Below are 23,713 nucleotides of genomic sequence, written 5' to 3' on the forward strand. Positions count from 1 at the left end.
ATTTAGGGATGCTGGACTATGGTCTAGCATCCCTAAACCTAGACTGTGGTACTGAGCATAAGAGCATCTGTTTCAAAGAATATTGACAAACTGTACTGACAAGGAGGAACTCTGATAAATGAATGCTGAAAGTGTTACTCCACCTGCTCCCTCCATCTTACACTCAAGTGGTCATCTATACCTGTTCTATTTTAATCCAAACATGGCTCTTCACTCTAATCCAATCTCCACTGCCTTGAATATTCCACTGCCACTAGCTATTCTGCTTTAAAACCTTTTTAGTTATTCCCTATATTCCACAGAAGCCACCTTCTAACATGTTTCAGCTATACCTAGCACAATAATTTTTGAGGTATGCTAAATAACAATAAATATTTGTTGAAATAAAAAGCATTCCTTTATCAGTAACTATGTAAATGACAGAATGAATCTATGAACTGCCAACAATCGTTTTCCAGAATAGTAGAATAAGGACCTCCGAAAATCTGCTCATCCATGAAAAGAATGTAACTATTCGGGGAGGGGGGGTGGCGGGGAACTCTCATTGTCAAACTTTATCAGAGCTCCATAAATTAATTAGTCTTGCAACAATCTGAGGAGTGTTTATTTAAGAAATATGGCTGGACCTTTACCAGAACAGCAAGTTCTCTGTGTTTTTAATTTTAATCTTATCCACCTCCCCCTAGCTTCGCAATAGTCTTGAAAACAACAATGGAAACTGGAAACCAGCAGACCAGAAGCTGCTAGAAGAAGCGTGATGGGTTCGGAACTCCTCAAATATCCTGTTAACTAGAGAGCTGTCACTATTTGATCTCCCTAGATAGCTCTAGGTTGTACCTGCCTTCTAAGGAGGAGAAAGAGTAACTATCTCTTTCTCCACTGAAAATGGTAGGTAGGTATTTCACTTACTAATTAATCTAGGCCCGTGGAAATCCAAGGGTCTAATCTTTGGGGTCCAGGCCATAGCAATCCTACAAAACTTAATGCAAAAGAAAGTAGCATTTCCGACGTGGATCTCGGAACCAACTGAGAATAATTGTAAAGCAAAAGTAAGCAAAGCAAAACAAACAAAAAAGCAAAAATCAAGCTGATACACAGAGAATGTGAATTGACAAACACATTACCTTAGGAAAAAGCACGACTGACAACTGCCTCTGGGGAGCCTCCCCGCTCTCTCCTTTTTCTTTACTCTCAGCTGTGAGAGAATTTGCTGGAAAATGGATTGAAATCCATAACACTTACTTTTCACAGTAGCAGCAAAAGCAGACACACTGGCCAACATAAAATGAAAACAGGCGAGACTCTTCCCTCACCTTCCACCTCACCTGAGTGGCTGCTTTCTCTTCTCTTCTCTTTCTTCCTGCTCTTTGCTCCTCATTTCCTTTTAAAGTTTTCACTGTCTCTGTTTCTGACTCTTCTCTTTTGTCACCTTGGAGTCATTTTCTCCTCCCTCCATTTGACTTGGAAATAAAAAGCACATGCAAAGCCTTTGCAGAGTGTGCTGTGTGTTCCTTTTGAAAACACTGATTTGACTTGTGGCTACACTGATCTAGGTTGCTTCCAGATGCAAAGTAGAGGTACAGCCCACCCTCCGAGCCAACCCAGGATATAGCAGTTAAAAATATTGCTGGATGAAGTTTCTGCCTGAAAAATCTGGTTCTCTCTCTCTCTCTCTTTTTTTTTTTTTTTTTTTGCCACTTAATAAAGTAATTCTGATGGATGTTCTGAACCTATTTCTTTGACTCTGTCCCAGATTCCAAGACTGATTCCCCAGGTATCTCCATACTCTTTGGGCTGCATGTTCTGGACTCTGGATTTTTTTTTTTTCCTATGCTGACTTTTAAGCACTTTTAGCACTGACTACCCTTTTGGTCTTGGATATAATGCTACTTGTAACATTTAAAACCAGCATTTTCCCCTCCTTTGTTTCCAAAATTCCAAATGGAATCGAGAAGACTATAATATAATGGAAAAAAGCATTTGGACTCCAGTCAAAAGACATAGAGTTTGAATACTATATTTCTGGTTACCAATTTTTGACACTGGACAAGTCACTTACGTTGACTCTTGGAGTCCTCATCTCCAAAGTGGTACCCATAATAAATACTGGATTCCTCATTTAGGAGGGACGACCTAGTTTCTGATTTCATGCCAAAACACTTCCTCTCTCCCACATTACACATTGTTCCACCTCAAGAGGTCAGATTACTAATCTGAATGGCCATATTCCAAGGTTAGGCTACATTTATGCTTGTTTGGTGTCACTGGTGGCAAACGTTTCTCTCTCTGATCCTTTCCTTCTGCTCCTGTTGTCTCCATACTTCAGGATGGACCTGGAGCCTGGTTGTTCCAAGGACAAGCAGCATCAGCGCTGAGAGCTTACAAGAAAATAAGAACCTTGGGTTATACCCTGAACTATCATCCTGCACTTTAGCAAGACTCCCAGGTAATCACCAGGCATGTTGTAGCCTGAGAAGCTCCGCCGTAGAGCATGCATGTCCCTCCCTGCTGGTCTAGCTCCAGCCTGCTGTTTCTCTCCCACAGCTATGCTGCCTTTAGCTTGAATGGCCTCCCAGACGGAGGGGCGTAGTGTTATCAACAGTGTGCTTTGCAAGTTAACTCAGATATTTCTGTCGATAAAGTTTGAAGAGAAGCTTATAGTGGTGAAGTTACCTTTTCCTAAAGGAAATGTGAACTAACGTATGTTGAAGAAAACCATAGAAAGGAATCACAGGCAGGTACAGTAGCAGAGCTCATGAGTGTGGTTGGAGACAAATCCCAGAGGGCAGAGAGGGCGTGCCTTTTCAATGAACTTGTGAGTGATGGATGCCTCTCCAGAGGACCCTCTACTTCTAAAAGGGAAAAAAGGATAATTGAACTTATAGATCGTTCCTTCCACTTCACAGAAATGTGTGTGAGCTCTGAAGGAGAGGAGCTCTATTAAAGTTCCCAGTGAGTTGGGCTAGATCAGAGTGAGTGGGGTTATAGATTTTTGACTTGCACCTTCTTATTAATATTCATTAGATTTGGGTATTATCGAATCAATGGTGGTTTCTTTCAAAAATTCCTGAATCTTTTACCTGTACTTTCATGATGTTTAACTATTATCTTAAGATCTTTTTGTCTTTTTCTATTCTCTTCCTCTACAGATTTCTCCTTGTCTTTATACTAAGTTGTCATAATGGGTTACTCAAAGAACCTTTTTCTAAAGCAAAAATGTAAGCAAAGCAAAACAAACAAAGAAGAAAATCAAGTTGACATAGAAGAGAATGTGAACTGACAAGCATGTCACTTTAGAAAAAAGCGTGATTGAAAACAAACACTAAACATATATATGGTAAGCTACTGAATTAAATGCAAATCTCATGTAAAACAGAAGTTTGCAAACAGATCAGTGATAGACACAGAGTAGAGAAGGGTACTGATTACAAAGAGCTGTGAGAGAATTTAGGCGGAAAGTAATGGACTTGTCTTGTATCTTGACTACGATGGTCATTACTGGAATGTATACAGTTATCAAAATTTATAGAACTGTACACTTTAAAAGGGTAAGTATGTAAATTATATACTCCCCCCACAATAAGAATGTGGGGGAAGCTCCAATCTGAAAACAAATTTAAAAATTAAAATAATGACATCGTGTAGCATAGGACGTGGGTGGGCATGGTTGTATATGTTCTTACCTGTGAGAGGCAGCTGTGTTGGCCCTGAGAGCCATAAGACCTGAGTTCACCCTGGAAGTTATAAAATTCTCTGTTGCCTCAGTTTCCTAACCTGTCAGCTGAGCCAGCATCTACCTCATAGGGGTTACTGTTAGGAATAAACAACAACAAAGATAATGACAAAACAGGAATGGGAACTGAAAATTTAAGGCTTCGCAATGGGAGAAAGTCTCTAATGTTTTCTTTTTCCTCACCTCATGCTTGGTGGGGTCATCCTCGTCTCTGCTGAAAAATAGTCTTCATCACAAAACCCCCACACGTAAGTCTGCCCAGCCTGCCGTATCAGGCAGCCACTGCTGAGGAAATACTCTGGAATAAACCTCAGAGAGAGAATAAATCACCTCTCATGCCACGCTCCCTCCAGGTGAGGACTGAGGTCATTGCAAAAGGCATAACAAATAGTCAACATAATGTACCAAACTAATAGATTCTATAAGGAAAACTAAATGGAAAATTTTTCTTGAGTGCTAGGCACCTCTGGCTGAAGAGACAGTGGAGCCTGTGTTATTATAGATGTAGCTGAATCAATAATACTTTTTCATTCATTTCTTTTTCATTTCACAAAAAAGCCTCTTTTAACCAAAGAGGTAAGGAGATATTATCGAGGGCAATTTTTCATGCTCACCATGGATTATATTCTGAGATACCTCACTTTTCTAAATAGCCTCATTTCTGGTTTTTCCTTTCTTTCAGAGATGTATTCGATTCTCTTCCAGCAGCATGAATTCATCTGGAAAGCTGTGACAATCAATTAAGTAAATGGGAAAATAGAATGCTTGTAATTATGATAATCGAGCTGTATGAAACCCATCCTCTTAGGTCTAGTGCCCACACATCTTTAAGCAATATATTAATTAAGCTTTGGATAATTGTTACAATTAGGAGCAAGCTTTTATCAGTTTTAAAAATCACTTTGAGAAAAATGAAATATTTTAAAAACACATGCAGCTGTTGGTTTTTAATGCAATTCATTATTACGACTCCATTGTCATTTCCCTGGCTGCAAGCAGACAATTCCAGGATGCTTTACTGATGTGACTTTTCACTGACAAGTGGAGGAATTTCATATGTTGCACCTTTATCAGATGTTTTCCTCTAAGTCAGAGGTTGGCAAACTTTTCCTGTAAAGAGCCAGATAATAAATATTTTAAGCATTGCAGACCAAGAGGCAAAATTGAAGATACAGGAAAGTACTTAAATAACAAGCAACAAATTTTTTTTCAGTTTGTGTATTGATGGTTTGAAAACATGATAAAATAATGATCAAGTATTTTTAATTTTTTTTGCAATACACATCTACTAACGAGAAAAGTGGAAATCTTCCTGTTGAGATATTTTGCTTAGTTGGGGTTCAGTGTTAGTTTCTCCTGAGTCATTGCAAATATTCACTGTGAATCCATTCTTAGCCAGCTGTGGTTCAGAGTGTAGCTTGCCAATCTCTACTCCTGATCAATGTTCTCAACTTTAGGGTGCAAGAGAATCACCTAAAGGGCTTATTAAAACATAATTCTGAGTCACACCCCAACTTTTCTGGGGGAGCCCAAGAATTGGCATTTCTAACAAACTGTTTGTCACTGATGCTCCCAGTCTGTACTTTCCGAGCACTGCTCTTAATGTTGGTCCTTGTAAAAAGTCACATTGATTCCACATATATTTGTTAATATATGGTATTTGTTTTTCTGACTTCACTCTGTGTGACAGATTCTAGGTCTGTCTACATCACCACACATGGTCCAATTTCATTCCTTTTCATGGCTGCATAATATTTCACTGCATATATGTGCCACTCTTTGCAGGGCAGAAACAGAGACGCAAATGTAGGGACATGGGGACACAGGGGTGGGATGGATTGAGAGAGTAGCACGGATATATATATATATGAACATATGTTACCGTGTGTAAAATAGAGAGCTAGTGAGAAGCTGCTGTGCAGCACAGGAAGCGGCTTGGTGCTCTGTGACGACCTGGAGGGCTGGGAGGGAGGTTCAGGAGGAAAGGGATGTATGTACACATATAGCTGATTTACTTTGCTGTACAGCAGAAACTAACACAGCACTGTGAGGCAATTATACTCCAGTTACAAAATTATTTAAAAGTCACATTGAATGCAAGTCTATTTCATGTTTTTATGTTCTACTCACAACTCACCTGATAGACTTTACCTTTTGAACTTCGGGGTGCAGGGTAGTAGATCCAAAGCTTACTGTCAATTAAAAAGGGAAGACCTATTTGGCTAGATCAGATTGCTAATAAAAAGGAAATTTTACCTCCTAAAGAGCTATTAGTCTCTTGCTTGCAAAGTCAGGTATCAGCAATCAGCATCTACTTGTTAGCTGTAAAGAATACCTGACTGATATTTTTCCAGTCTCATCAAACTTTTAAAAGAGTATGCAATATTCCAAAGGATACATGTGTGTGAAATGTAAGGATGACACTTTAGCCTTGGATTTGACATGTCCTGATTCACTGCACATTATCAACATAATGCTCTTTGGATTTGAATTTGTTGGCATGTTCAACCATTACAATTTAACACAGAGACTTACATGAAGCTGCCAAGGGGCAAGGAGGATAGTCGTTTCCTAAATCCTGGAGTAGTAGTCCATAGTCTACTAAACCAAGTCATCTCTGAGTTGACTATCAAGTTGCTATGGGCTCTTGTGTACAAGCTCCAAGTGATTTGAACTGTCACTGATATTGAGGTTGTGAGGAAGGTTAACAAGACAACAGGACATTAGCTAATTCCAATAATCACAGCTCGCCAAAGAGATTCTTTCAGAAAAGAAGCCAAGTGGAAAGTATGTTCTGCTTCTGTTTATTTGTCCCAATGGATTAAAAAATCAGCTTTATGGAACCATAATCTTCCTCATGACAGATGGGCTTATACATTAGCATCGTGCTTTCAATCAACAGTTTACATTTCATAAGGAAGGGGAAGAAACTGAATGTAAAGACATTTTCAGCATCTATTTTTCAGTTTTATAACACTGATACAAAAAATAGTATTCTGATTAGCAGCTTGATTGGCAACCCATGTAACCCTAAGTTGTACTACAAAAGTGAAGAGTGCACTTTTACAGACAATTACATTTGGTGAAACAGTATGTACAATTTTGACAAATAAATACATAAATACAATCATTCGTATATAATGACATACCTAAATGTCAATTATTATCAACAAGCGTTTCTAGTAAATTACTTCTTTCATTCACAAGTTACTTTGTTGCTTATAAAAACTATCTTCACCTTTACAGAAGAAATGAGATAATCAATTCCCCCCTAAACCCACATATTAGGAAAGGTAGAAAATGAATCCCAGATGTTTTATGGAAATATTTCAGTCTTTTAATAGAAGAGATTTGATTGAAAAACTCCTTCCTTAGCTTCTCTGTAAAGAGTTTCTTTTCCCCATGTCATGCCACACAAAGGGGTTTTGTTCTGAATTTATTTCAAATTGAAAATGATCTTCATTTTTTGATTTTGGTTTTTAAAATTACAACAATATATATTGAAACTGACATTTGCTCCAATATAAGAAGACAGAAAGCCACACAAACTAGCCACCAAAGACAGATTTTTTTTTCCCCAAAATAAAATTTTAAATGAAAATTTAAGAGTATAGACATGAAGTATTGATATCTTTTGTTATCTGATGCATAACGAACAAAACAAGTCGGGGGACAGTCAGAAGCTTTTCCTAAAATTGTCTGAATTGATTTCTGGTAAAATGCTGTCTGAAACACTATTTTATGTCAAAGAAAGAACAATAAGTTTAAAAATGGCTTAACAAATCACTGATTTGTTAACTAATCCTAATTTGGCCAGTGTCATAAAATTAGCAAAAGTAGAAAATTAGACCTTTTTCCTGATCACTTGATTGAAACATTTTTGGAACATTCAAAAAACAAAAGGCAACCATGCTTTAGGCTATTGAAACTGGACAAATGACCTTGCCTCACCAAGTTCCATGCAGAAGGAAATGTACATAGCAAGCAGATTCTAGCAATACATACAGCTGGGAAGAAGAAAAAAAAATGCCTTTAAAAATATATACATATGGTTTTTGATGAATATTTACATGTTTGTCACATGAGTACTACTTAGCATAAAAAAGTTAGGAAATAGTTCTTTAAGACATGATTCTCGATTTTTGCTCCTTCTTAAGACTAGCGCTCTATTCATAATGTACTCACACACACTTATAAAGTGATCCACAGATGTATACATATGATGTTTATAATGTGCAGTTCCTTAACACTGAGGGTGGCTCGGCTGAGCATAAGGTAAATACAAGACGTTGGTATAAGACTGGGCCTTGATTTGACTACATGATGGACAGGCAAACTAAGTTCAATGTTGTGAGACTTTTCCAGTGATTGGAACTCACAGCAGTTGCAAGTTGGGGGTTTGAGGGTGGCTCGCCTTGTGCTGATCCATCTTTCTCCAGGCTACCTAATGTTATTTTCTAATCAAACTCAGTGGTCCTGCTGACTTGAGATGAAGATGTATTAAGAGACAGGAAGGTCTGTCTCCTATTAGGTTCTGTTGGGCTGGAGATGAGAGATTCAGTGTTTTCAAGAAGTAAGCCATGATTTCCATTTATACATTTCATCTGCTTATTTGTTATCAACTCCTAGCTTGCAAAGGGCAGGTTTAAAAAAAAAGGTATACTCTTTCAGTTGTGGAGCTTTCTTTGAATGGACGCAAACAAGTTTTCTAATGAGTGCTGGAAATGTGCAATGTGTGGGTTTGCTGAGTGTCTATTCTTCTGCCAGAGGTGGACTACCTCTGCCAGGCTTCAAAGTTCTTACTGAGAATTCAGACCAAATGTTTCCTGAGACCTAAGTGGATGTGATACATTATGCAAAGCATGTGCTTCAGTGACTATAATGTACCCCCCAGCCAGAGGCTCCTCCCTAAAGAAAGGCAGCTGCCTTTCCTGTCAGCACCCTGGGATATCAAGGCAATGCACTGAAGTAATAACTTATTCATTGAAACCAGAAGAAATGACAGAGAAACCGAAGCCTTCACAAACACCTAACATATTCAAGGAAAAGTCAGTCCTAGAAGAATCAGGTGCGCTAAGAGTTATATTTGATCTATATTTTGGCAGATATCATACCACAGTGAGGTCACCACTACTGATGACCATCATGGCAATTATGTAGTTATTTTAACATTTAGCGTAATGCATGATACACTGCTTTAAGTAGCACCGTTAAAACTAAGGATCCCAAAATATTCAGCAAATGCAATTTGCTCTCACAGCACCTGTAAGGTAGGTGTTTTTTCCAGATGTTTTATAAATGAGTGTATCGAAGCACAGCAAAGTGAGGATGCAGGCTTACATGATTCAGATGATGGCAGCCATAGAACCTGGACTCAAGCATCCCCACCCTTCCTTCCCATAATCCTCAATCACAGAGCTTCCAGAATACCCCTGAACAGCACTGCTGTTAGAAATACCTGAATAGATCGGATGCTGAAGAGATTGCATCTATCAACAGTAGACCTAAATCCTTCAGTAACAATCCTCCCTCCTCAAATATTTTTTCATGAGCTTTGCAAATGTATGGAAGGGGCCTTTGACACCAGTGCTGAGCTCATGCTAATTACAATGCACATGTAAATTTGTATTGTTTTCTCCGTGTCATTATCATCCTTCTGGCCTCCTACCGACTTATTTCTACACATGTGCCTATCTGAACCAGAAACTGTAAAAGGTATTTAGTGACACCGTATGGAAGGAAGCAGGTGAAATTACATTTGGCAAAGTCTCCTTGGGGGCACCAGGTAATATTTGTTCTGAAAGATCAAAAAAAAAAATCTCCTGTTTATTTTTTAAGTAGCATTTTATATACATTCCACCTGCTGACCAGGTTTAATCCTTGGATGAGCAAGCAGAGCTGTCTTCCAAACAGAGAGAATATTTGATCCTCAAGTATAAATTTCCATTTACTTAACTGCAGCCTCCCTTCCAGTACTAAGTTCATTTCTTGGTGGAACTGGAAATACTGTACACATTCCATGGCAATTTATGTGAAAGTTCAATGTAACATCACACACAGTATGAATCATCACATCCAGCGTGTCTCCCTGACTGTGCTGCTTCTGAGTTGTTTTTGATAAAGTGTTATTTACTTTTGCAGAGAGAATATGAAGACATTACAATGAGTTCTAGTTTCCCAGAACCAGATTTTTTTTTTTTATCTTAGATGCACAGTATGTAAATCCTAGCCTTTGTTAGGAAGTTGCTTTTTGAGATAAATGCAGTACCTTAGGACCTGAGAATGAAATCTGGCCTTGTAAACCCATGTATTATTTCTATGAGCAGAGCTTAACATGTGGAAATTGGCGATTCAAAAAAGGAACTAGGATTGGAAAGAAAAATACTTTTTATAAACCCCTTCACCAGTTCATTTTCCTTGGTGACACCTGTAAAATACCTACACCCTAAGCCTCATCTCTTAAAAAAGAAAAGAAACACATATTTACATCGGTAAAAATCCTAACATCTGAGATGTTTCTTGCTTGACATGTCATTCCAGATCCTGTGCATTTCCTCTGGAGAGATCTGATGCACGGTGATCACTCGGCGGTACCTACACAAACTATAGGCCATTTTCCAGTGATTGAAGCCACTGTTCTGGAAAGGATGGATGCCCAGCTTTCGAAGACACAGTCCCACATACACATCCTCCAGGTGAAGCAGCCTGGTGTGGAGTGAGGTCTTGTAAATGAGCTCAGCCACATCAGCTGAAAAGATATAGCCGGTCCCCGAGCAGAAGGGCGGGTAGTTGCTGTCAGGGTACAAATCCCTGGGCATATACCACTTACTGCGGACATCTCGGATGGGCCCTCCATTGATGACATAGCCAGTAAAATACCTTCTTCGTGGCTTGGTGGAGGGTTTTAATAGTTTGTAAATAAGGTTGTCCATGTTGACAAAAATGTCACTGTCTGTTTTCATGACATACTTGGCTTTCGAACAAAAAGTGGCCACCCATCTCATCCCCATCAAGGTTTTGAGGGTAAGGTTATGGTAGGAATCAATGAAGTCCTCCACGATGATGTCGTGAAAGATTTGGCTCTCTTGCTCCACCATCTGGTTGAGAACAGGATCGGCGTTCTTGCCCAGGAGGAACAGGGTGGCTATCTTGATCCCTTTGAAGTTGTTCTCGTCCCCCCAGGTCTCTCGGATCGCCTGGCGGGCATCGAACTCTTTGTGGGTGGTGCTGATGAGGATGACGAGGAAAGGAATGTTTTTCTCACATTTGCTGGGCTCATTTATCAGAAATTCAAAAGAATGGGGGTTTATAGGTCGAGTTCTTATGTTGCCAAAGGTGAAGTTTTTCCTTGCAACCGTCAGATGGCTGAATGGCTTGGAGCCAGTGTAGGAGGAAGTGGGACGAGTTACACTCAAGTACCAGAGAGCGCTGGCCCAGCACACCACGGTCAAGACGTATAAACAGGAGACCTTTGAAGCCATTGTCCTCAGGGCACGTCTATTCCCAATACTGAAGAGTATGCCTTCTGGGCATCAGTTTCTTTTCGTTTGGCAAAGGTTGCATATTACTAGGAAATTTTAAAGTTCGACAGATCAGCGTGAGTGCAGCACTGTCCATGGGGTTCAGTGGCTGTCTGGCATCTCTGTATTTAGTCTACTTTCCTCCATATGCGAAGCAAGGGTCCATGCCTCATCAATCTTCCTCTAAACTCTGCAAAATCAATAAAGTACAGTTGTCATTCAGATTTATTTAGTCATTTCACGTCCTCAGAGAAACCTAATGAGACTGTAAGAATGACCCACGCTGAACAAAATAAACATAGGCATGCGTTTCCATCAGTATTGAAAACTCCCTGACACAAGCATTCTACCTTTCTTTCCTTGCTGGAAGGTGTTTATGGATGTTCATACCTCCAAGGTATTAGCAAATATACTATAGATTATAAACTAAAGATGAATGTGAAGGAAACAGAATATTCGTAATTGTCATAAAAGATTCCCTCTTCACAAGAGGCCTTCTTTGCAGTTAAATACTTTTTGATGATAGTCTTCTTCTAACCAGGGAAGTCTCACACACAGTCTCATATTTTCTCAAGTCTAAGTTATTGTTTGTTTGACTCTGATGAAGTAATCAATCTGATGAGGTTAATCTCAACATCTCCTTGCTTTGTCTAGCTCCATTCTTGAAAATGCATCGATTGCCATTAGAAAATCTCTGCTGATATTATCTCCCTTGCCTTTGCCTTTTAGAAGTCATTCCCAACTTTTCCTCACTTTTCCCTTACCCACAAATATTACTTCCTCATTCTTTCTATGACACTTCATAAGGAGTATATCCTTACGCCTCATGCACGGAGACCGTGGCCCTAGTGACCTCCAGACAGTGAGCAGCATTCATTTTGGAGCTGATCTAAATGGTACTGCTTTTTGTGGTTTTTAACAATTCACCCTTAAGTCTCCTTGGTAAAATTATACCGTCTCCTTTGTAATTATTCTTTTTACTTAGTTACACTTGCCTATAAACATGGCGGGAGTATAGTAAGAGAGACCATGGAGCCTGGGGGCCACAAATTCAGTGGAGATGTGGCAGAACTCTTTTTTTTTTTGTTTGTTTGTTTTGGCTCTCTCATGTGGTTTTTTTTTTTTTTAATGGTATTTTAATTTTTTTATTTTTTAAATTTAATTTTATTTATTTATTTTTTATCTTTACGATACTGTATTGGTTTTGCCATACATCAACATGAATCTGCCACGGGTGTACATAAGTTCCCACTCCTGAACCCTCCTCCCACCTCCCTCCCCATACCATCTCTCTGGGTTATCCCAGTGCAACAGCCCCAAGCATCCTGTATCCTGCATCAAACCTAGACTGGTGATTCATTTCTTATATGATATTATACATGTTTCAATGCCATTCTCCCAAATCATCCCGCCCTCTCCCTCTCCCACAGAGTCCAAAAGTCTGTTCTGTACGTCTGCATCTCTTTTGCTGTCTTACATACAGGGTTATCATTACCTTCTTTCTAAAAGTCTACAAGCAATAAATGCTGGAGAGGGTGTGGAGAAAAGGGAACCCTCTTACACTGTTGGTAGGAATGCAAACTAGTACAGCCACTATGGAGAACAGTGTGGAGATTCCTTAAAAACTGGAAATAGAACTGCCATATGACCCAGCAATCCCACTGCTGGGCATACACACCGAGGAAACCAGAATTGAAAGAGACATGTGTACCCCAATGTTCATTGCAGCATTGTTTATAATAGCCAGGACATGGAAACAACCTAGATGTCCATCAGCAGATGAATGGATAAGAAAGCTGTGGTACATATACACAATGGAGTATTACTCAGCCATCAAAAAGAATACATTTGAATCAGTTCTAATGAGGTGGATGAAACTGGAGCCGATTATACAGAGTGAAGTAAGCCAGAAAGAAAAACACCAATACAGTATACTAACACAAGTATATGGAATTTAGAAAGATGGTAACGATAACCCTGTGGCAGAACTCTTTAACTGGTGTTCAAATTAAAATGTTGCCCTTCAGAAGCCTAATCCCTTCTAGACCTTCAGCTGCTATCATGTCAGTTATAAATATATGCCAGGTTACAACATCCATTCATGTAAATAATCATCGCTTCCTTCTTGCTTAGAGCAAAATGTGTCTTGGAAGACAGAGACAGCAAATAATGGAAATCAGTTTCATCAAAGTCTGCTTCAAAGAAAACTGTGCTCTTAGATGTATAGACTGTATTGAAAGAACTTAGGCAGGAGGAGAAGGGGACGACAGAGGATGAGATGGTTGGATGGCATCACTGACTCGATGGACGTGAGTTTGAGTGAACTCCAGGAGTTGGTGATGGACAGGGAGGCCTGGTGTGCTGCGATTCATGGGGTCGCAAAGAGTCGGACACAACTGAGAGAGTGAACTGAACTGAACTGGGATTATAGACTGAAAATCATTTTTCCAAGCACAGTAGTGATAATGAAATGAAAAGACCTGAGGGGCAACAGTGGAGGCAACACACACCTTCTTGTCCATGCCAAGCACTGCTGTGAGTATACGATACGTACGAGGCCAGCAATAACCCAGTGTCGTTATGGTTCTAACTAAATGACTATCAGATGGCTTCAAGCAGCATAGCTCCAGGCAGTCAAGCCTCCATCCAACACATATTAGGCACTCTGTAAACAGAGGCTCCAGTATCCCTGGCCTTCTGGAGGGAATTTCTGCTCTAAGTTGCACTGAAGATGATTTTTAAAAAAAGGGTGAGAAGTACAACAAGCTTTGAAACTTTAAGCAGTAAGTCAAAGGAAGCGAGAGAACTCAGCAGTAGAGAATTTAGTAAAGCACTTCTCACCTTGGGATATACAGACATGGCCTCCATTTGAATGCCACCAGGATGTGAGCGAGTCTCAAGATGGGACTAGAAAGCAAACTTTCTCCACTGGATCTGATTCTTAGGAGCCTACCTTTGTCATCATATATGATGATATAAGCCCTTGTCACCTTTCATACTTTTCTACTAAACTGTGAGGCACCTTTCATTGAGCTGTTAAGGGACTACCCAAAAGCATCAACTGGAAGAGGCTTCTATCCTGTTCTCTTCTGGAGTCACTAATCAAGCTATCAGTGGAGGGGTGGGTTATGAATGGGGTGTGTGACATGCTGGAGAAATAGAAATAAATAGAACCCAAATGCCTCCTCAAGGAATTCATAACCCGGGAGGAAAGACTTCAAATAAACGATTAGAACAGTGGGATAAACATTTTTATCATAAGGCAAATGGAGTACACAGGACAGCTGGGCTGATGGACAGGCCCTGGGAGACCTAGAGATGGTCCTGCAGAATGTGCAGAGTTCTGCTCCAAAGGGCACCATTCTCCTTACACTGCAAAATCAATCCCACTCCTCCATCCCCTCCCAGAGTTTACCAAAGAGGCTGCCTTGGGGGCAATGGCAAGGAAAGCTCAGAAAAGCTATCCAGTCTGAATCTTCAAGGACATCTAGGAATTATCTGGATGAGGGTTGGGCATTTTAGGCAGAGGGAACAGCAAATGCCAAGTCAAAAAGTGAGAGAGGCTGTCACGTGCCAGGACTGGAGAGGAAGAGGAGACGGTGATGGAGGTGGGGCTTACAGAGACAGGCAGGGGGCAGATGGCGAGTGGCCCCCAGAAACTGTTGTGAGCTGAGTAGCTGGTTACCCATCTTTGCAGTCTAAAGGGTGTAAGGGAGGAGTTTTACCTTCCCCAAATCCTGTGCACTGATTTTCAAGAGCAATTCATTCCTCCACATAAAGGATATCTATCTCCCATACTTCTATGCCCCAGAAGAATTAGTGAAAATTCATTTTATCTGGTAACTTTCTGGTAAGATTTTCTAGCAGAAGAAACTCCATAAATATAGGTACCTGAGCAATTTAAAAAGAGCTAACAGAGGGAGAAACAGGAGAGGAACAGGTGAGAGCATGAAGTGAGTACATGTATTTATAAACATTTTCATAGAAGAATGAGCATTCTTCCCTATTCAGCTAACAAAGATGACACTTCTTACCACTGTTACTGTAGGTCTCATTTAAAAATGTATATAGTGCACCAGGGGCCTCTCTGGTGGCTTCTCAAGAGGGTAAAGAATCTGCCTGCAATGTGGGAGACCTGGGTTTGATTCCTGGGTCAGGAAGATCCCCTGGAGAACAGAACAACTACCCACTCTGGTATTCTTGCCTGGAGAATTCCATAGACGGAGGAGCCAGGGGGTTGCAAAGAGGCAGACTCGACTCAGCGACTAACAATTTCACTTACTTTGGTCTTCCCAGGTAGCTCAGCTGGTAAAGAATCTGCCTGCAATGTAGGAGACCCCAGTTTGATTCCTCAGTCAGGTAGATCCCCTGGAGAGGAGTTAGGCTCCCCACTTCAGTATTCTTGGGCTTCCCTGGTGGCTCAGATGGTAAAGAATCCACCTGCCATGCGGGAGACCTGGGTTCAATCTCTGGGTTGGGAAGATCCCCTGGAGGAGGGCATGACAACCCACTCCAGTATTCTTGCCTGGAGAATCCAATGGTCAGAGGAGCCTGGTGGGCTACAGTCCATAGGGTTGCAAAGAGCTGGACATGACTGAGTGACCAAGCACAGCAGTGTACCAGGCACTGTGCTATGTGCTGTATTTGATGTCATGGATTTCACAGAGCTTTGTTCCTCACAGTGTTCCAAGAGAGGTATTTTCTCCATTTTACAGATGAGAGGATGGCAACTCAGAGACACTAAGTAGCTTGTTCAAGACCACACATCAGGTGAGTGACCAGGTAAGTAGTCTCCCCAAGCTTCCCAAGGCCTGTTAGGACAACAGGCACAATCCTTGGCACAGGAAAGCCCAGGGCGGAAGGGAGCATCTCGGGCTGCTGTCCTCCCAGAGACACAGGTTTATTTTCTTAGATGTGTGTCCATCGCTTGAATTTTTTTTTTTTAGTTCATTTTGGCTTGCTATACACCCCACCACATCAGTTCTGTGGGGATCCCTGATCAACAAAAAAATGCTGATTTGCAAAGAACAGATTGACAGTGAAGATGCTGGGGGTAGGGGTACCAGCTGTAGATGTTGAAGAGGTTCAGAAATACTGTAGTTTCTTTTCTCTGAAGTCCTGCAAAATACACACACACTCTCAATAGAAAGAATCACTCTTTTTATTGACTTTGTGTTTTTTTTTGCAGACAAGAACAGAAGTAGGCACAGTGCTACATCTTGGTCTCCCATAAAAGAGAGGCTTTGAAATGGGAAAAGAAATCAGTCAGAATCTAAGGTGTAGCCAAGGATACTGTGGACCCACAGCAAGGGGTGCTCAAAATGTCCTTTTTGCTCATAACCAAACAGATTTCCCAGGTGGTCAAGCAAGCACAGAGATATGCCTCTGGACCAGAAAGAGTAATATAAATAAAGAGAGGCGAGAGTAGCCTGGCGCATCAAACTCTAAAGGGTAATTTCCTGTATGTTGGATGAAGTTGTTGGTAACGGGCCAGAGGCTCTTGTTTTACTCCTTGAGTAACTTGCCCTGTGGTTTTCTGTGTCTCAGTGGCCTTGGGTATAAAATAAGGGCAAAAATAGCATCTGCTTTTCTTCCAAATTTCTGGGGAGAGAATGCTATGCAAGCAGATGATATTAGGATACAAACAGCATGTTCCAGTGGGGCGAGGGGCTTCTGTTAGTCCATGGGTTCAGGATTTGGGATCCAAGCACACGTATCGATCGATTCTTCTAAATACATAGGATTGCTGTCAGGTTTTTCCTTTAGTGACTACATTGTAAAGATTTTCCGGCTAGAGAAGTCAGTTTTCCTCCTGGAAAACTCAAGGCTGAAAGTCCACTGAAAAGTTAAGAAAATGCATCAGCTTAATAGTTCTGGGGAAGGAGTGAGTGGCACACAGCAGAATCCTCCAGGGAGTTCCTTGAGGTTTACAAAATTGAAACAAAACAAAACAAATGAAATCCCTGTTTAACAGACACCTTAATGTATAAGTAAAATAGAAAGTGGCACAGATAATATTTGTTACTGCTTTTAAGCATCCTTCCCTCATGGCTCAGATGGTACAGAATCTGCCTGCAGTGCAGGAGACCTGGGTTCAATCCCTGGGTTGGGAAGATCCCCTGGAGAAGAGAACGGCTACCCACTCCAGTACTCTTGCCTGGAAAATCCCATGGATAGAGGAGCCTGGTGGGCTACAGTCCACGGGGTCGCAGAGAGTGGGACATGGCTGAGCGACTAACACACACTACAAGGACTGACTAAACATTAACTTGTCATCCATTAAATGCAAACCCCTCCAAGTAGAAACATTTAACTAGAATATTTAAGATTCCCACCCACCCCCACCCCAGGGCCTTTCGGTATCACAGGTTACCTTCACTCACAGAACTTCTGTAACCATCCACCTTCACGTTTCAGGAAGTTAATGGGGCAGAATTTTCCATTTGAGAGGCACATGTTTCTCCCAGAAATTGCATCTTGGATAGTCTGTTATTCTGAATAACTGATTGTTTTTAAGTCTCTGAACTTGTGGAAAGTTCTGTCGTACAGCCAGAGGTCAGTCCTAATAACGAGTGGGTAGTGTCCCTTGGGTGATGTATGCGTAGTTTGGGTGACAAGTTCATGTCCTCCATCATAGTTCAAGCAGGCACAAGTCAACTCTGACTTCCTAAACCTCAGTGAGCACTGAGCTGGCTTCACAGTTATTTTAGCTGCCCTGCACCCACGGGGGACCCCGGCAAATGGCCTACCTTCATGTCCTCTGTCTACGGAATATAACAGCTCCTTCACCGGCTCAGTAGAGATGCACTGAACGCCTGCTGATGCCAGGCTCTGTTTTCTAAGATGGTAAGATGGATGGAGAGCTTACTTTCTAGGAGAGGTAGGCAGATATTAAACACATGATAAATGAAGGAAAAAATACATTCAGATAGAGATACCTGCTGTGATACAAATAAAGTGAAGCGACGGGGGATGGAGACTGAACAGAGCAGCAAGGGGACAGGGCGACGTTAGTTAAATTGGTCAGTCTCCAAGAGGGGGACAGTGGAGTTGAGAATAGAAGGTCTCAGGTATTTCTGATTTAGTTCTTGAGTCTTTTACTGTTTTTGTTTCTTTGCTTGGCTCTTTGGGATAAATGCTTTCTTAGGAACATCTTTTTGGTTTTTGATCTCTGCCCTTCTCTTGTTTTCTGGCTTCATGTGTCTCAGCTATGGCCTTTCCACACACTCTTGCAATGTCCTACATGCCTAGAGATGTAGGTTAGCTACTGTATCCATTGGCTAGGGATTCTGTGACAAAGAAACAGAGTAGGAACTTAAATGAGGTTCGTTTATTGCTTCACAGTCCTAAAGGCTGGAAGTCTGAACAGATGTTGGCTGGGTTCACTTCTTCAAAGGGCTCTGAGGGAAAATCTGTCCCATGCCTCTCTCCTAGCTTTGGGCACACTGTTGGCCATCTTCGGTGCCCCAGGGTTGTAAATGCATCACCCAGATCTTTGCCTTCATCTTTCCTTGGTGTTCTGCTTGTTTGTGTCTCTGTGTCCAAATTTCTCCTTTTTATAAGGATTGTCTGTGCTCATACTCAGTTGTGTCCTACTCTTTGCAACCCTTTGGACTGTAGCCCACCAGGCTCCTCTGTCCATGAGATTCTCCAGGCAAGGACACTGGAGTGGGTTGGCACTGCCTCATGCAGGGGACCTTCCTGACCCAGGGATTGAACCTGTGTCTCCTGCATTACAGATGGATTCTTTACCCACTGAGCCATCAGGGAAGCCCCTTTATAAGGACACTAGTCACATTAAATTAGGGCTCACCCTCATGACTTCATGTAAAAATCCTGTTTCCAAACAAGGTCACCTTCTGAGGCACTGGGACTAGGACTTCAGTGCGTCTATTTGGAGAGACATAATTCCATTTATAACTACTTTCCTGGGTAGCAACAAAATGAAATATTTTGCTCCACAGGAATTCACTACTCCACACATTTTATTTTCTTGATTTAAGCACAGAAATTCTTGGGTTTTGGTAAATTAACTTTGAAAGGATGAATGATTTGTAACTGTTACAGCATTCAAAGGAGGATGGAACATGAATGTGTAATGGGACACAGACTTTGGTTTGCTTTTACATTAGAAACAAAAGCTAGTTCAGATTATATTTTAAGACCACGTGAAGCATATGACACAATTTGTTTATCTTACTTAAGCAGCCTTTTGTTCCTGCCACTTCTCTTTCCCTGGAACCTTCCTTAAAAACGAATTAGCTGAGAAAGCTAAGTCAGGGCTGTGGCGAATTTTCCAAAAGCTTAGGGGCCAACAGTTCTTGAAACACTGATCTGGCTTCTAGAAAATAAGGACAATTCTCCAGTGTCACCTCAAATTACCAGCATTTTTATTCTTTGGAACAAATTTTGAATATTTAGAGGCCATGGAGGAGTACAAAAACGGTCTTAATGTTAAAATCTACATAGTAACTTTAAATTCATGGTGCAGAAAGATAAACCAGTTGAAAAGAAAAAAAGCCCATTTTTAACTAGTTAAAATAGAGGAATGAAAACAAGACAGATTCAGAGAGAGAGAGAGAAGGCTAAATACTAGTGCTTATAAAATGGTCTTGAAATGAATGGGAAGCGGCTGTACAATGCATCATGGTAGTGAGTAGGTAACAGATTCGTTCTGAAAAGTGTTTTGATCTCAGATAACTTTGCTCACAGCCAGTGAATCAGTGAAATCAAAGAATCTTCACTCTGTGGGGAAATTCAAGAATTCAGACCGCAACAGAACTAATTGATAAACGAGCCCCAAAAGCCAGAGAGTCGACTCAGCTGCATTAATTTAGCGAATGGTTATCTTGACGCCATGCTCCCTCCCTTCCTCTCGTTCTTATAATTATGCTCTAAATAAGCACAGGAGAGGAAGAAATAAAGCACTATTAACACCAGATAATGGTCCTTGAAGGCAGAATTTCATAAACCATTATGTTATACAGCTTGCTAACTTATTATCTCTCCAAATCACAGAGGGCTGGCTTTCTCTCCTAGCCTTTTCTCTCAAGTAAGCCTCCTTGGCCGTGGAAGGCAGCATAGTCACAACATGTTGAAATCCCTGAACGCTCGTAGTAACTGTAACTGTTCTGACTCTTCTGCTTCAGGAAGACAAAGAGCTAATTTGTTCCTTAAAAAAAAAATTTTAATTATGAAGCCTTTCAAGGAGACCCCATAATTGAACTTAGCCAACAGATCATTTGCAACGAGGATGTGGCAGAAAGCAAAAGGTAATATTCGTCATGACTTGGCAGTTGAAATAATTTCCCTCTCAAATCTGGAAGAAATTATTTGAACCTTTCTTTCTTCAGTTCAATATACCTTGAAATTTATTGCAAAGGGTCCTTATAAATCCCTACATTGAGAAGAATGGGGCCAGCTTGAAAGAGGAGTGCTTGGGATGAGGGTGCCTTTGTGTGGGCTTAGGGCTCTTGCTATTCTGAAAGCTACACTCTATTTCACTGCAGAGAAAGTACACTTCAAATTAGAAGGGAAGATTATAGCTTTCTTCAAATCAATGTGTTGCCCTAGTTCTAGAATTCAGGAAAATTTTAAACATTGCTACAATCCTCTCAGGGAAAAATGAAAATGAGGATATCTCATTATTTTAAATAAATGCTTGGCTTTTCTTTGCAGTGATGGATATTCTGTCTCGACTGCCTCATATGAGACACATTTTTAAAGATGGGCAGAGCGATCACTTATTTAATCACAGGAGCCTGGGAGGCCGGTAATGCTGTTGGGCCTCAGATAGGGCATCTCTACTGGGAGAGGAAATGCTGGGATGTTTTATTACAGATTTGGAAGAGCACACAAGGAAAGATATCCTGCTAATATCAACAGCAGCTGGGAGAATTTAAAAATGATGAGCTATGTGTTACCAAAAAGAGTTTCCACTTGGCCCATTATTTTGGGGGGGAAGCTGACAAAAATGGGTATTTTTAGAAGCTAGGAAGATGTTAGTGTATTGCCATCTAAAATTTACAAAGTCTAAAGAGTGATATTTCTTAGATAGCTCATGACAGAGAGACGATATTATTTTAGGTCATATTTCAAAGAAAGATATAAGTACCATAGCCACTGATAATATGTGGATGAGAATTTGCAATTTTTATTTTCCTTTTCCCCTTTTCTAAACTGAATGCCCCTTTATACCATATCACTTAATTGGAATACATAATAGCCCCAAATATTTCATGTAGATGCCATCAACGGAGATTATTCTCCAGGCAGTCAGTCTTATGGTGCTAGAGGTGCTGGATTCAACTCCCAGGTTTTAGTCATTGGTTCTGAACTCAGTGCATCTCTCTAACATGTTTCCTCATCTGTTCAGTGAGAATGATAATATCTGGATATTCTTTTCAGGGTCAGAGCAACGATCAAATTTCAAAAATTATTTGAAAATAATTTGTAAGCTGAAGACTGCTACATGAATGAAAAGTATCATCACTGTTAATATAAACACGATAAAGACAAATCCTAATAGGACTGCCTATAAAAGGTTTCCTGAGCAATGATAGGTCAATGGATCTTGAGTATGCAGTGCAAAACCAATTTTCTTACTTGGCTGTTGCTACCAAAAGCTTGGTGTTTCCAGATGATTCTTTTCATAAAAAGTTTCAATGTCATTTTATAACACCTATATTAAAAAGGTCTTGCACTTTTGAAAAAAAAAAGAGGGGGAAAGGAAGTTTGCAAGTTGGAGGGAATGTCCTTATGGGTATTACCATTGGCACTAATGTGAGATAGAATTAAATGTTCTCAAATAGGACTTGAGAATATGAAAAATCTACCAGATTTAACTAGCCCTTTGAGTAGCATTTACATAGCCATAGTTAATATTCTGTGTACACTAAGATAGGCTGAAATGACTATGCCGTGATTCTTTTCTAGATGCTTAAGACAAAGTCAATACAAAATTCATGATTTTCTTCTTTATTGAGTTGTCAAGGTTTTTACTAGAACCTAATGGAAAGATGAAGAAGGTCTATACAGTCAAAACAAGACCAGGAGCTGACTGTGGCTTATAGATCATGAGCTCCTTATTGCAAAACTCAGTCTTAAAGAAAGTAGGGAAAAACCACTAAGCCATTCAGGTATGACCTAGATCAAATCCCTTATGATTATACAGTGGAGGTGATGAATAGATTCAAGGGATCAGAACCGGTAGAGAGCACCTGAAGAATTATGGACAGAGGTTTGTAACACTGTACAGGAGGCGGTGACCAAAATCATCCCCAAGAAAAAGAAGAATAAGAAGGCAAAGTGGTTGTCTGGGAAGGCTTTACAAATAGCTGAGAAAAGCAGAGAACTGAAAGGCAGGGGAGAAAGGGAAAGATATACCCAACTAAATGTGGAGATACAGAGACTAGCAAGGAGAGAAAAGCCCTTCTTAAATGAACAATGCAAACAAATAGAGAAAAATAACAGAATGGAAAGACTAGAGATCTCCTCAGAACTGCAGATATCAAGGGAATAATTCAGGCAAGGATGGGCACAGTAAAGGACAGAAATGGTATGGACCTAACTGAAGCAGAAAAGATTAAAAAGAGGTGGCAAGAATACACAAAAGAATACACAAAAAAGATCTTCACAATCCAGATAATCACGATGGTGTGGCTACTCACCTACAGCCAGACATCCTGGAGTGTGAAGTCAAATGGGCCTTAGGAAGCATTACAATGAACAAAGCTAGTAGAGGTGATAGAATTCCAGCTGAGCTGTTTAAAATTCTTAAAGATGATGCTGTGAAAGTGCTGCACTAAGTATGTCAGCAAATTTGGAAAACTCAGCAGTGGCCACAGAACTGGAAAAGGTCAGTTTTCATTCTAATTCCAAAGAAGTTTAATGCCAAAGAACGTTTCAACTACTGCACTATACTCATTTCACATGCTAGCAAGGTAATCTCAAAATCCTTCAAATTGGGCTTCAGCAGTACGTGAACTGAGAACCTCCAGATGTACAAGCTGGGTTTAGAAGAGGCAGAGAAAATGGAGATCAAATTGCCAGTATCCTTTGGCTCATGGAGAAAGCAAGGTAGAAAATTATTGAGCTCTGCTTCATTGATTGCGTGAAAGCCTCTATGTGGATCACAACAAACTGTGGACAGTTCTTAAAGAGATGAGTGTACCAGACCATCTTGCCTGTCTCCTGAGAGACCCCTATGCAGGTCAAGAAACAACAGTTAGAACCAGACATGGAACAATGGACTGGTTCCAAATTGGGAAAGAAGTATGTCAAGGCTATATACTGTCACCCTGCTTATTTAACTTCTATGCAGAATGCCAGGCTAGATGAGCCAGCCACAAACTGAAAATATCAACAACCTCAGATATGGGCTTCCCTGGTGTCTCAGATGGTAAAGAATCTGCCTGCAATGCAGGAGACCCAGTTTTGATCCCAGCGTCAGGTCGAGAAG

General features: G+C 40.6%; 1 protein-coding gene across 14 annotated transcripts in view; it reads right to left on the bottom strand.

The window, feature by feature from the left end:
- Nucleotides 1-6,521: 6,521 nt before the first annotated feature.
- The window catches only part of B3GALT1 (beta-1,3-galactosyltransferase 1), a 621,523-nt gene continuing 604,331 nt past the window's right edge, over nucleotides 6,522-23,713 (bottom strand). For 6 of the 14 annotated variants that reach the window (XM_042243778.2, XM_060409811.1, XM_060409822.1 and 3 more), the window contains one exon: nucleotides 6,522-11,443. In XM_042243778.2, coding sequence (XP_042099712.1) covers nucleotides 10,234-11,214 — 981 coding nt within the window. In that variant the 5' untranslated portion in view covers nucleotides 11,215-11,443 and the 3' untranslated portion in view covers nucleotides 6,522-10,233. Of the gene's footprint in view, nucleotides 11,444-15,535; nucleotides 17,092-18,002; nucleotides 18,125-23,713 lie in introns of all 14 variants that reach the window. The other 8 variants (XM_060409812.1, XM_060409820.1, XM_060409817.1 and 5 more) reach the window with 6 other exon arrangements.

Source organism: Ovis aries, chromosome 2 (genome assembly GCF_016772045.2).
Source record: "Ovis aries strain OAR_USU_Benz2616 breed Rambouillet chromosome 2, ARS-UI_Ramb_v3.0, whole genome shotgun sequence".
Lineage (NCBI taxonomy): Eukaryota > Metazoa > Chordata > Mammalia > Artiodactyla > Bovidae > Ovis > Ovis aries.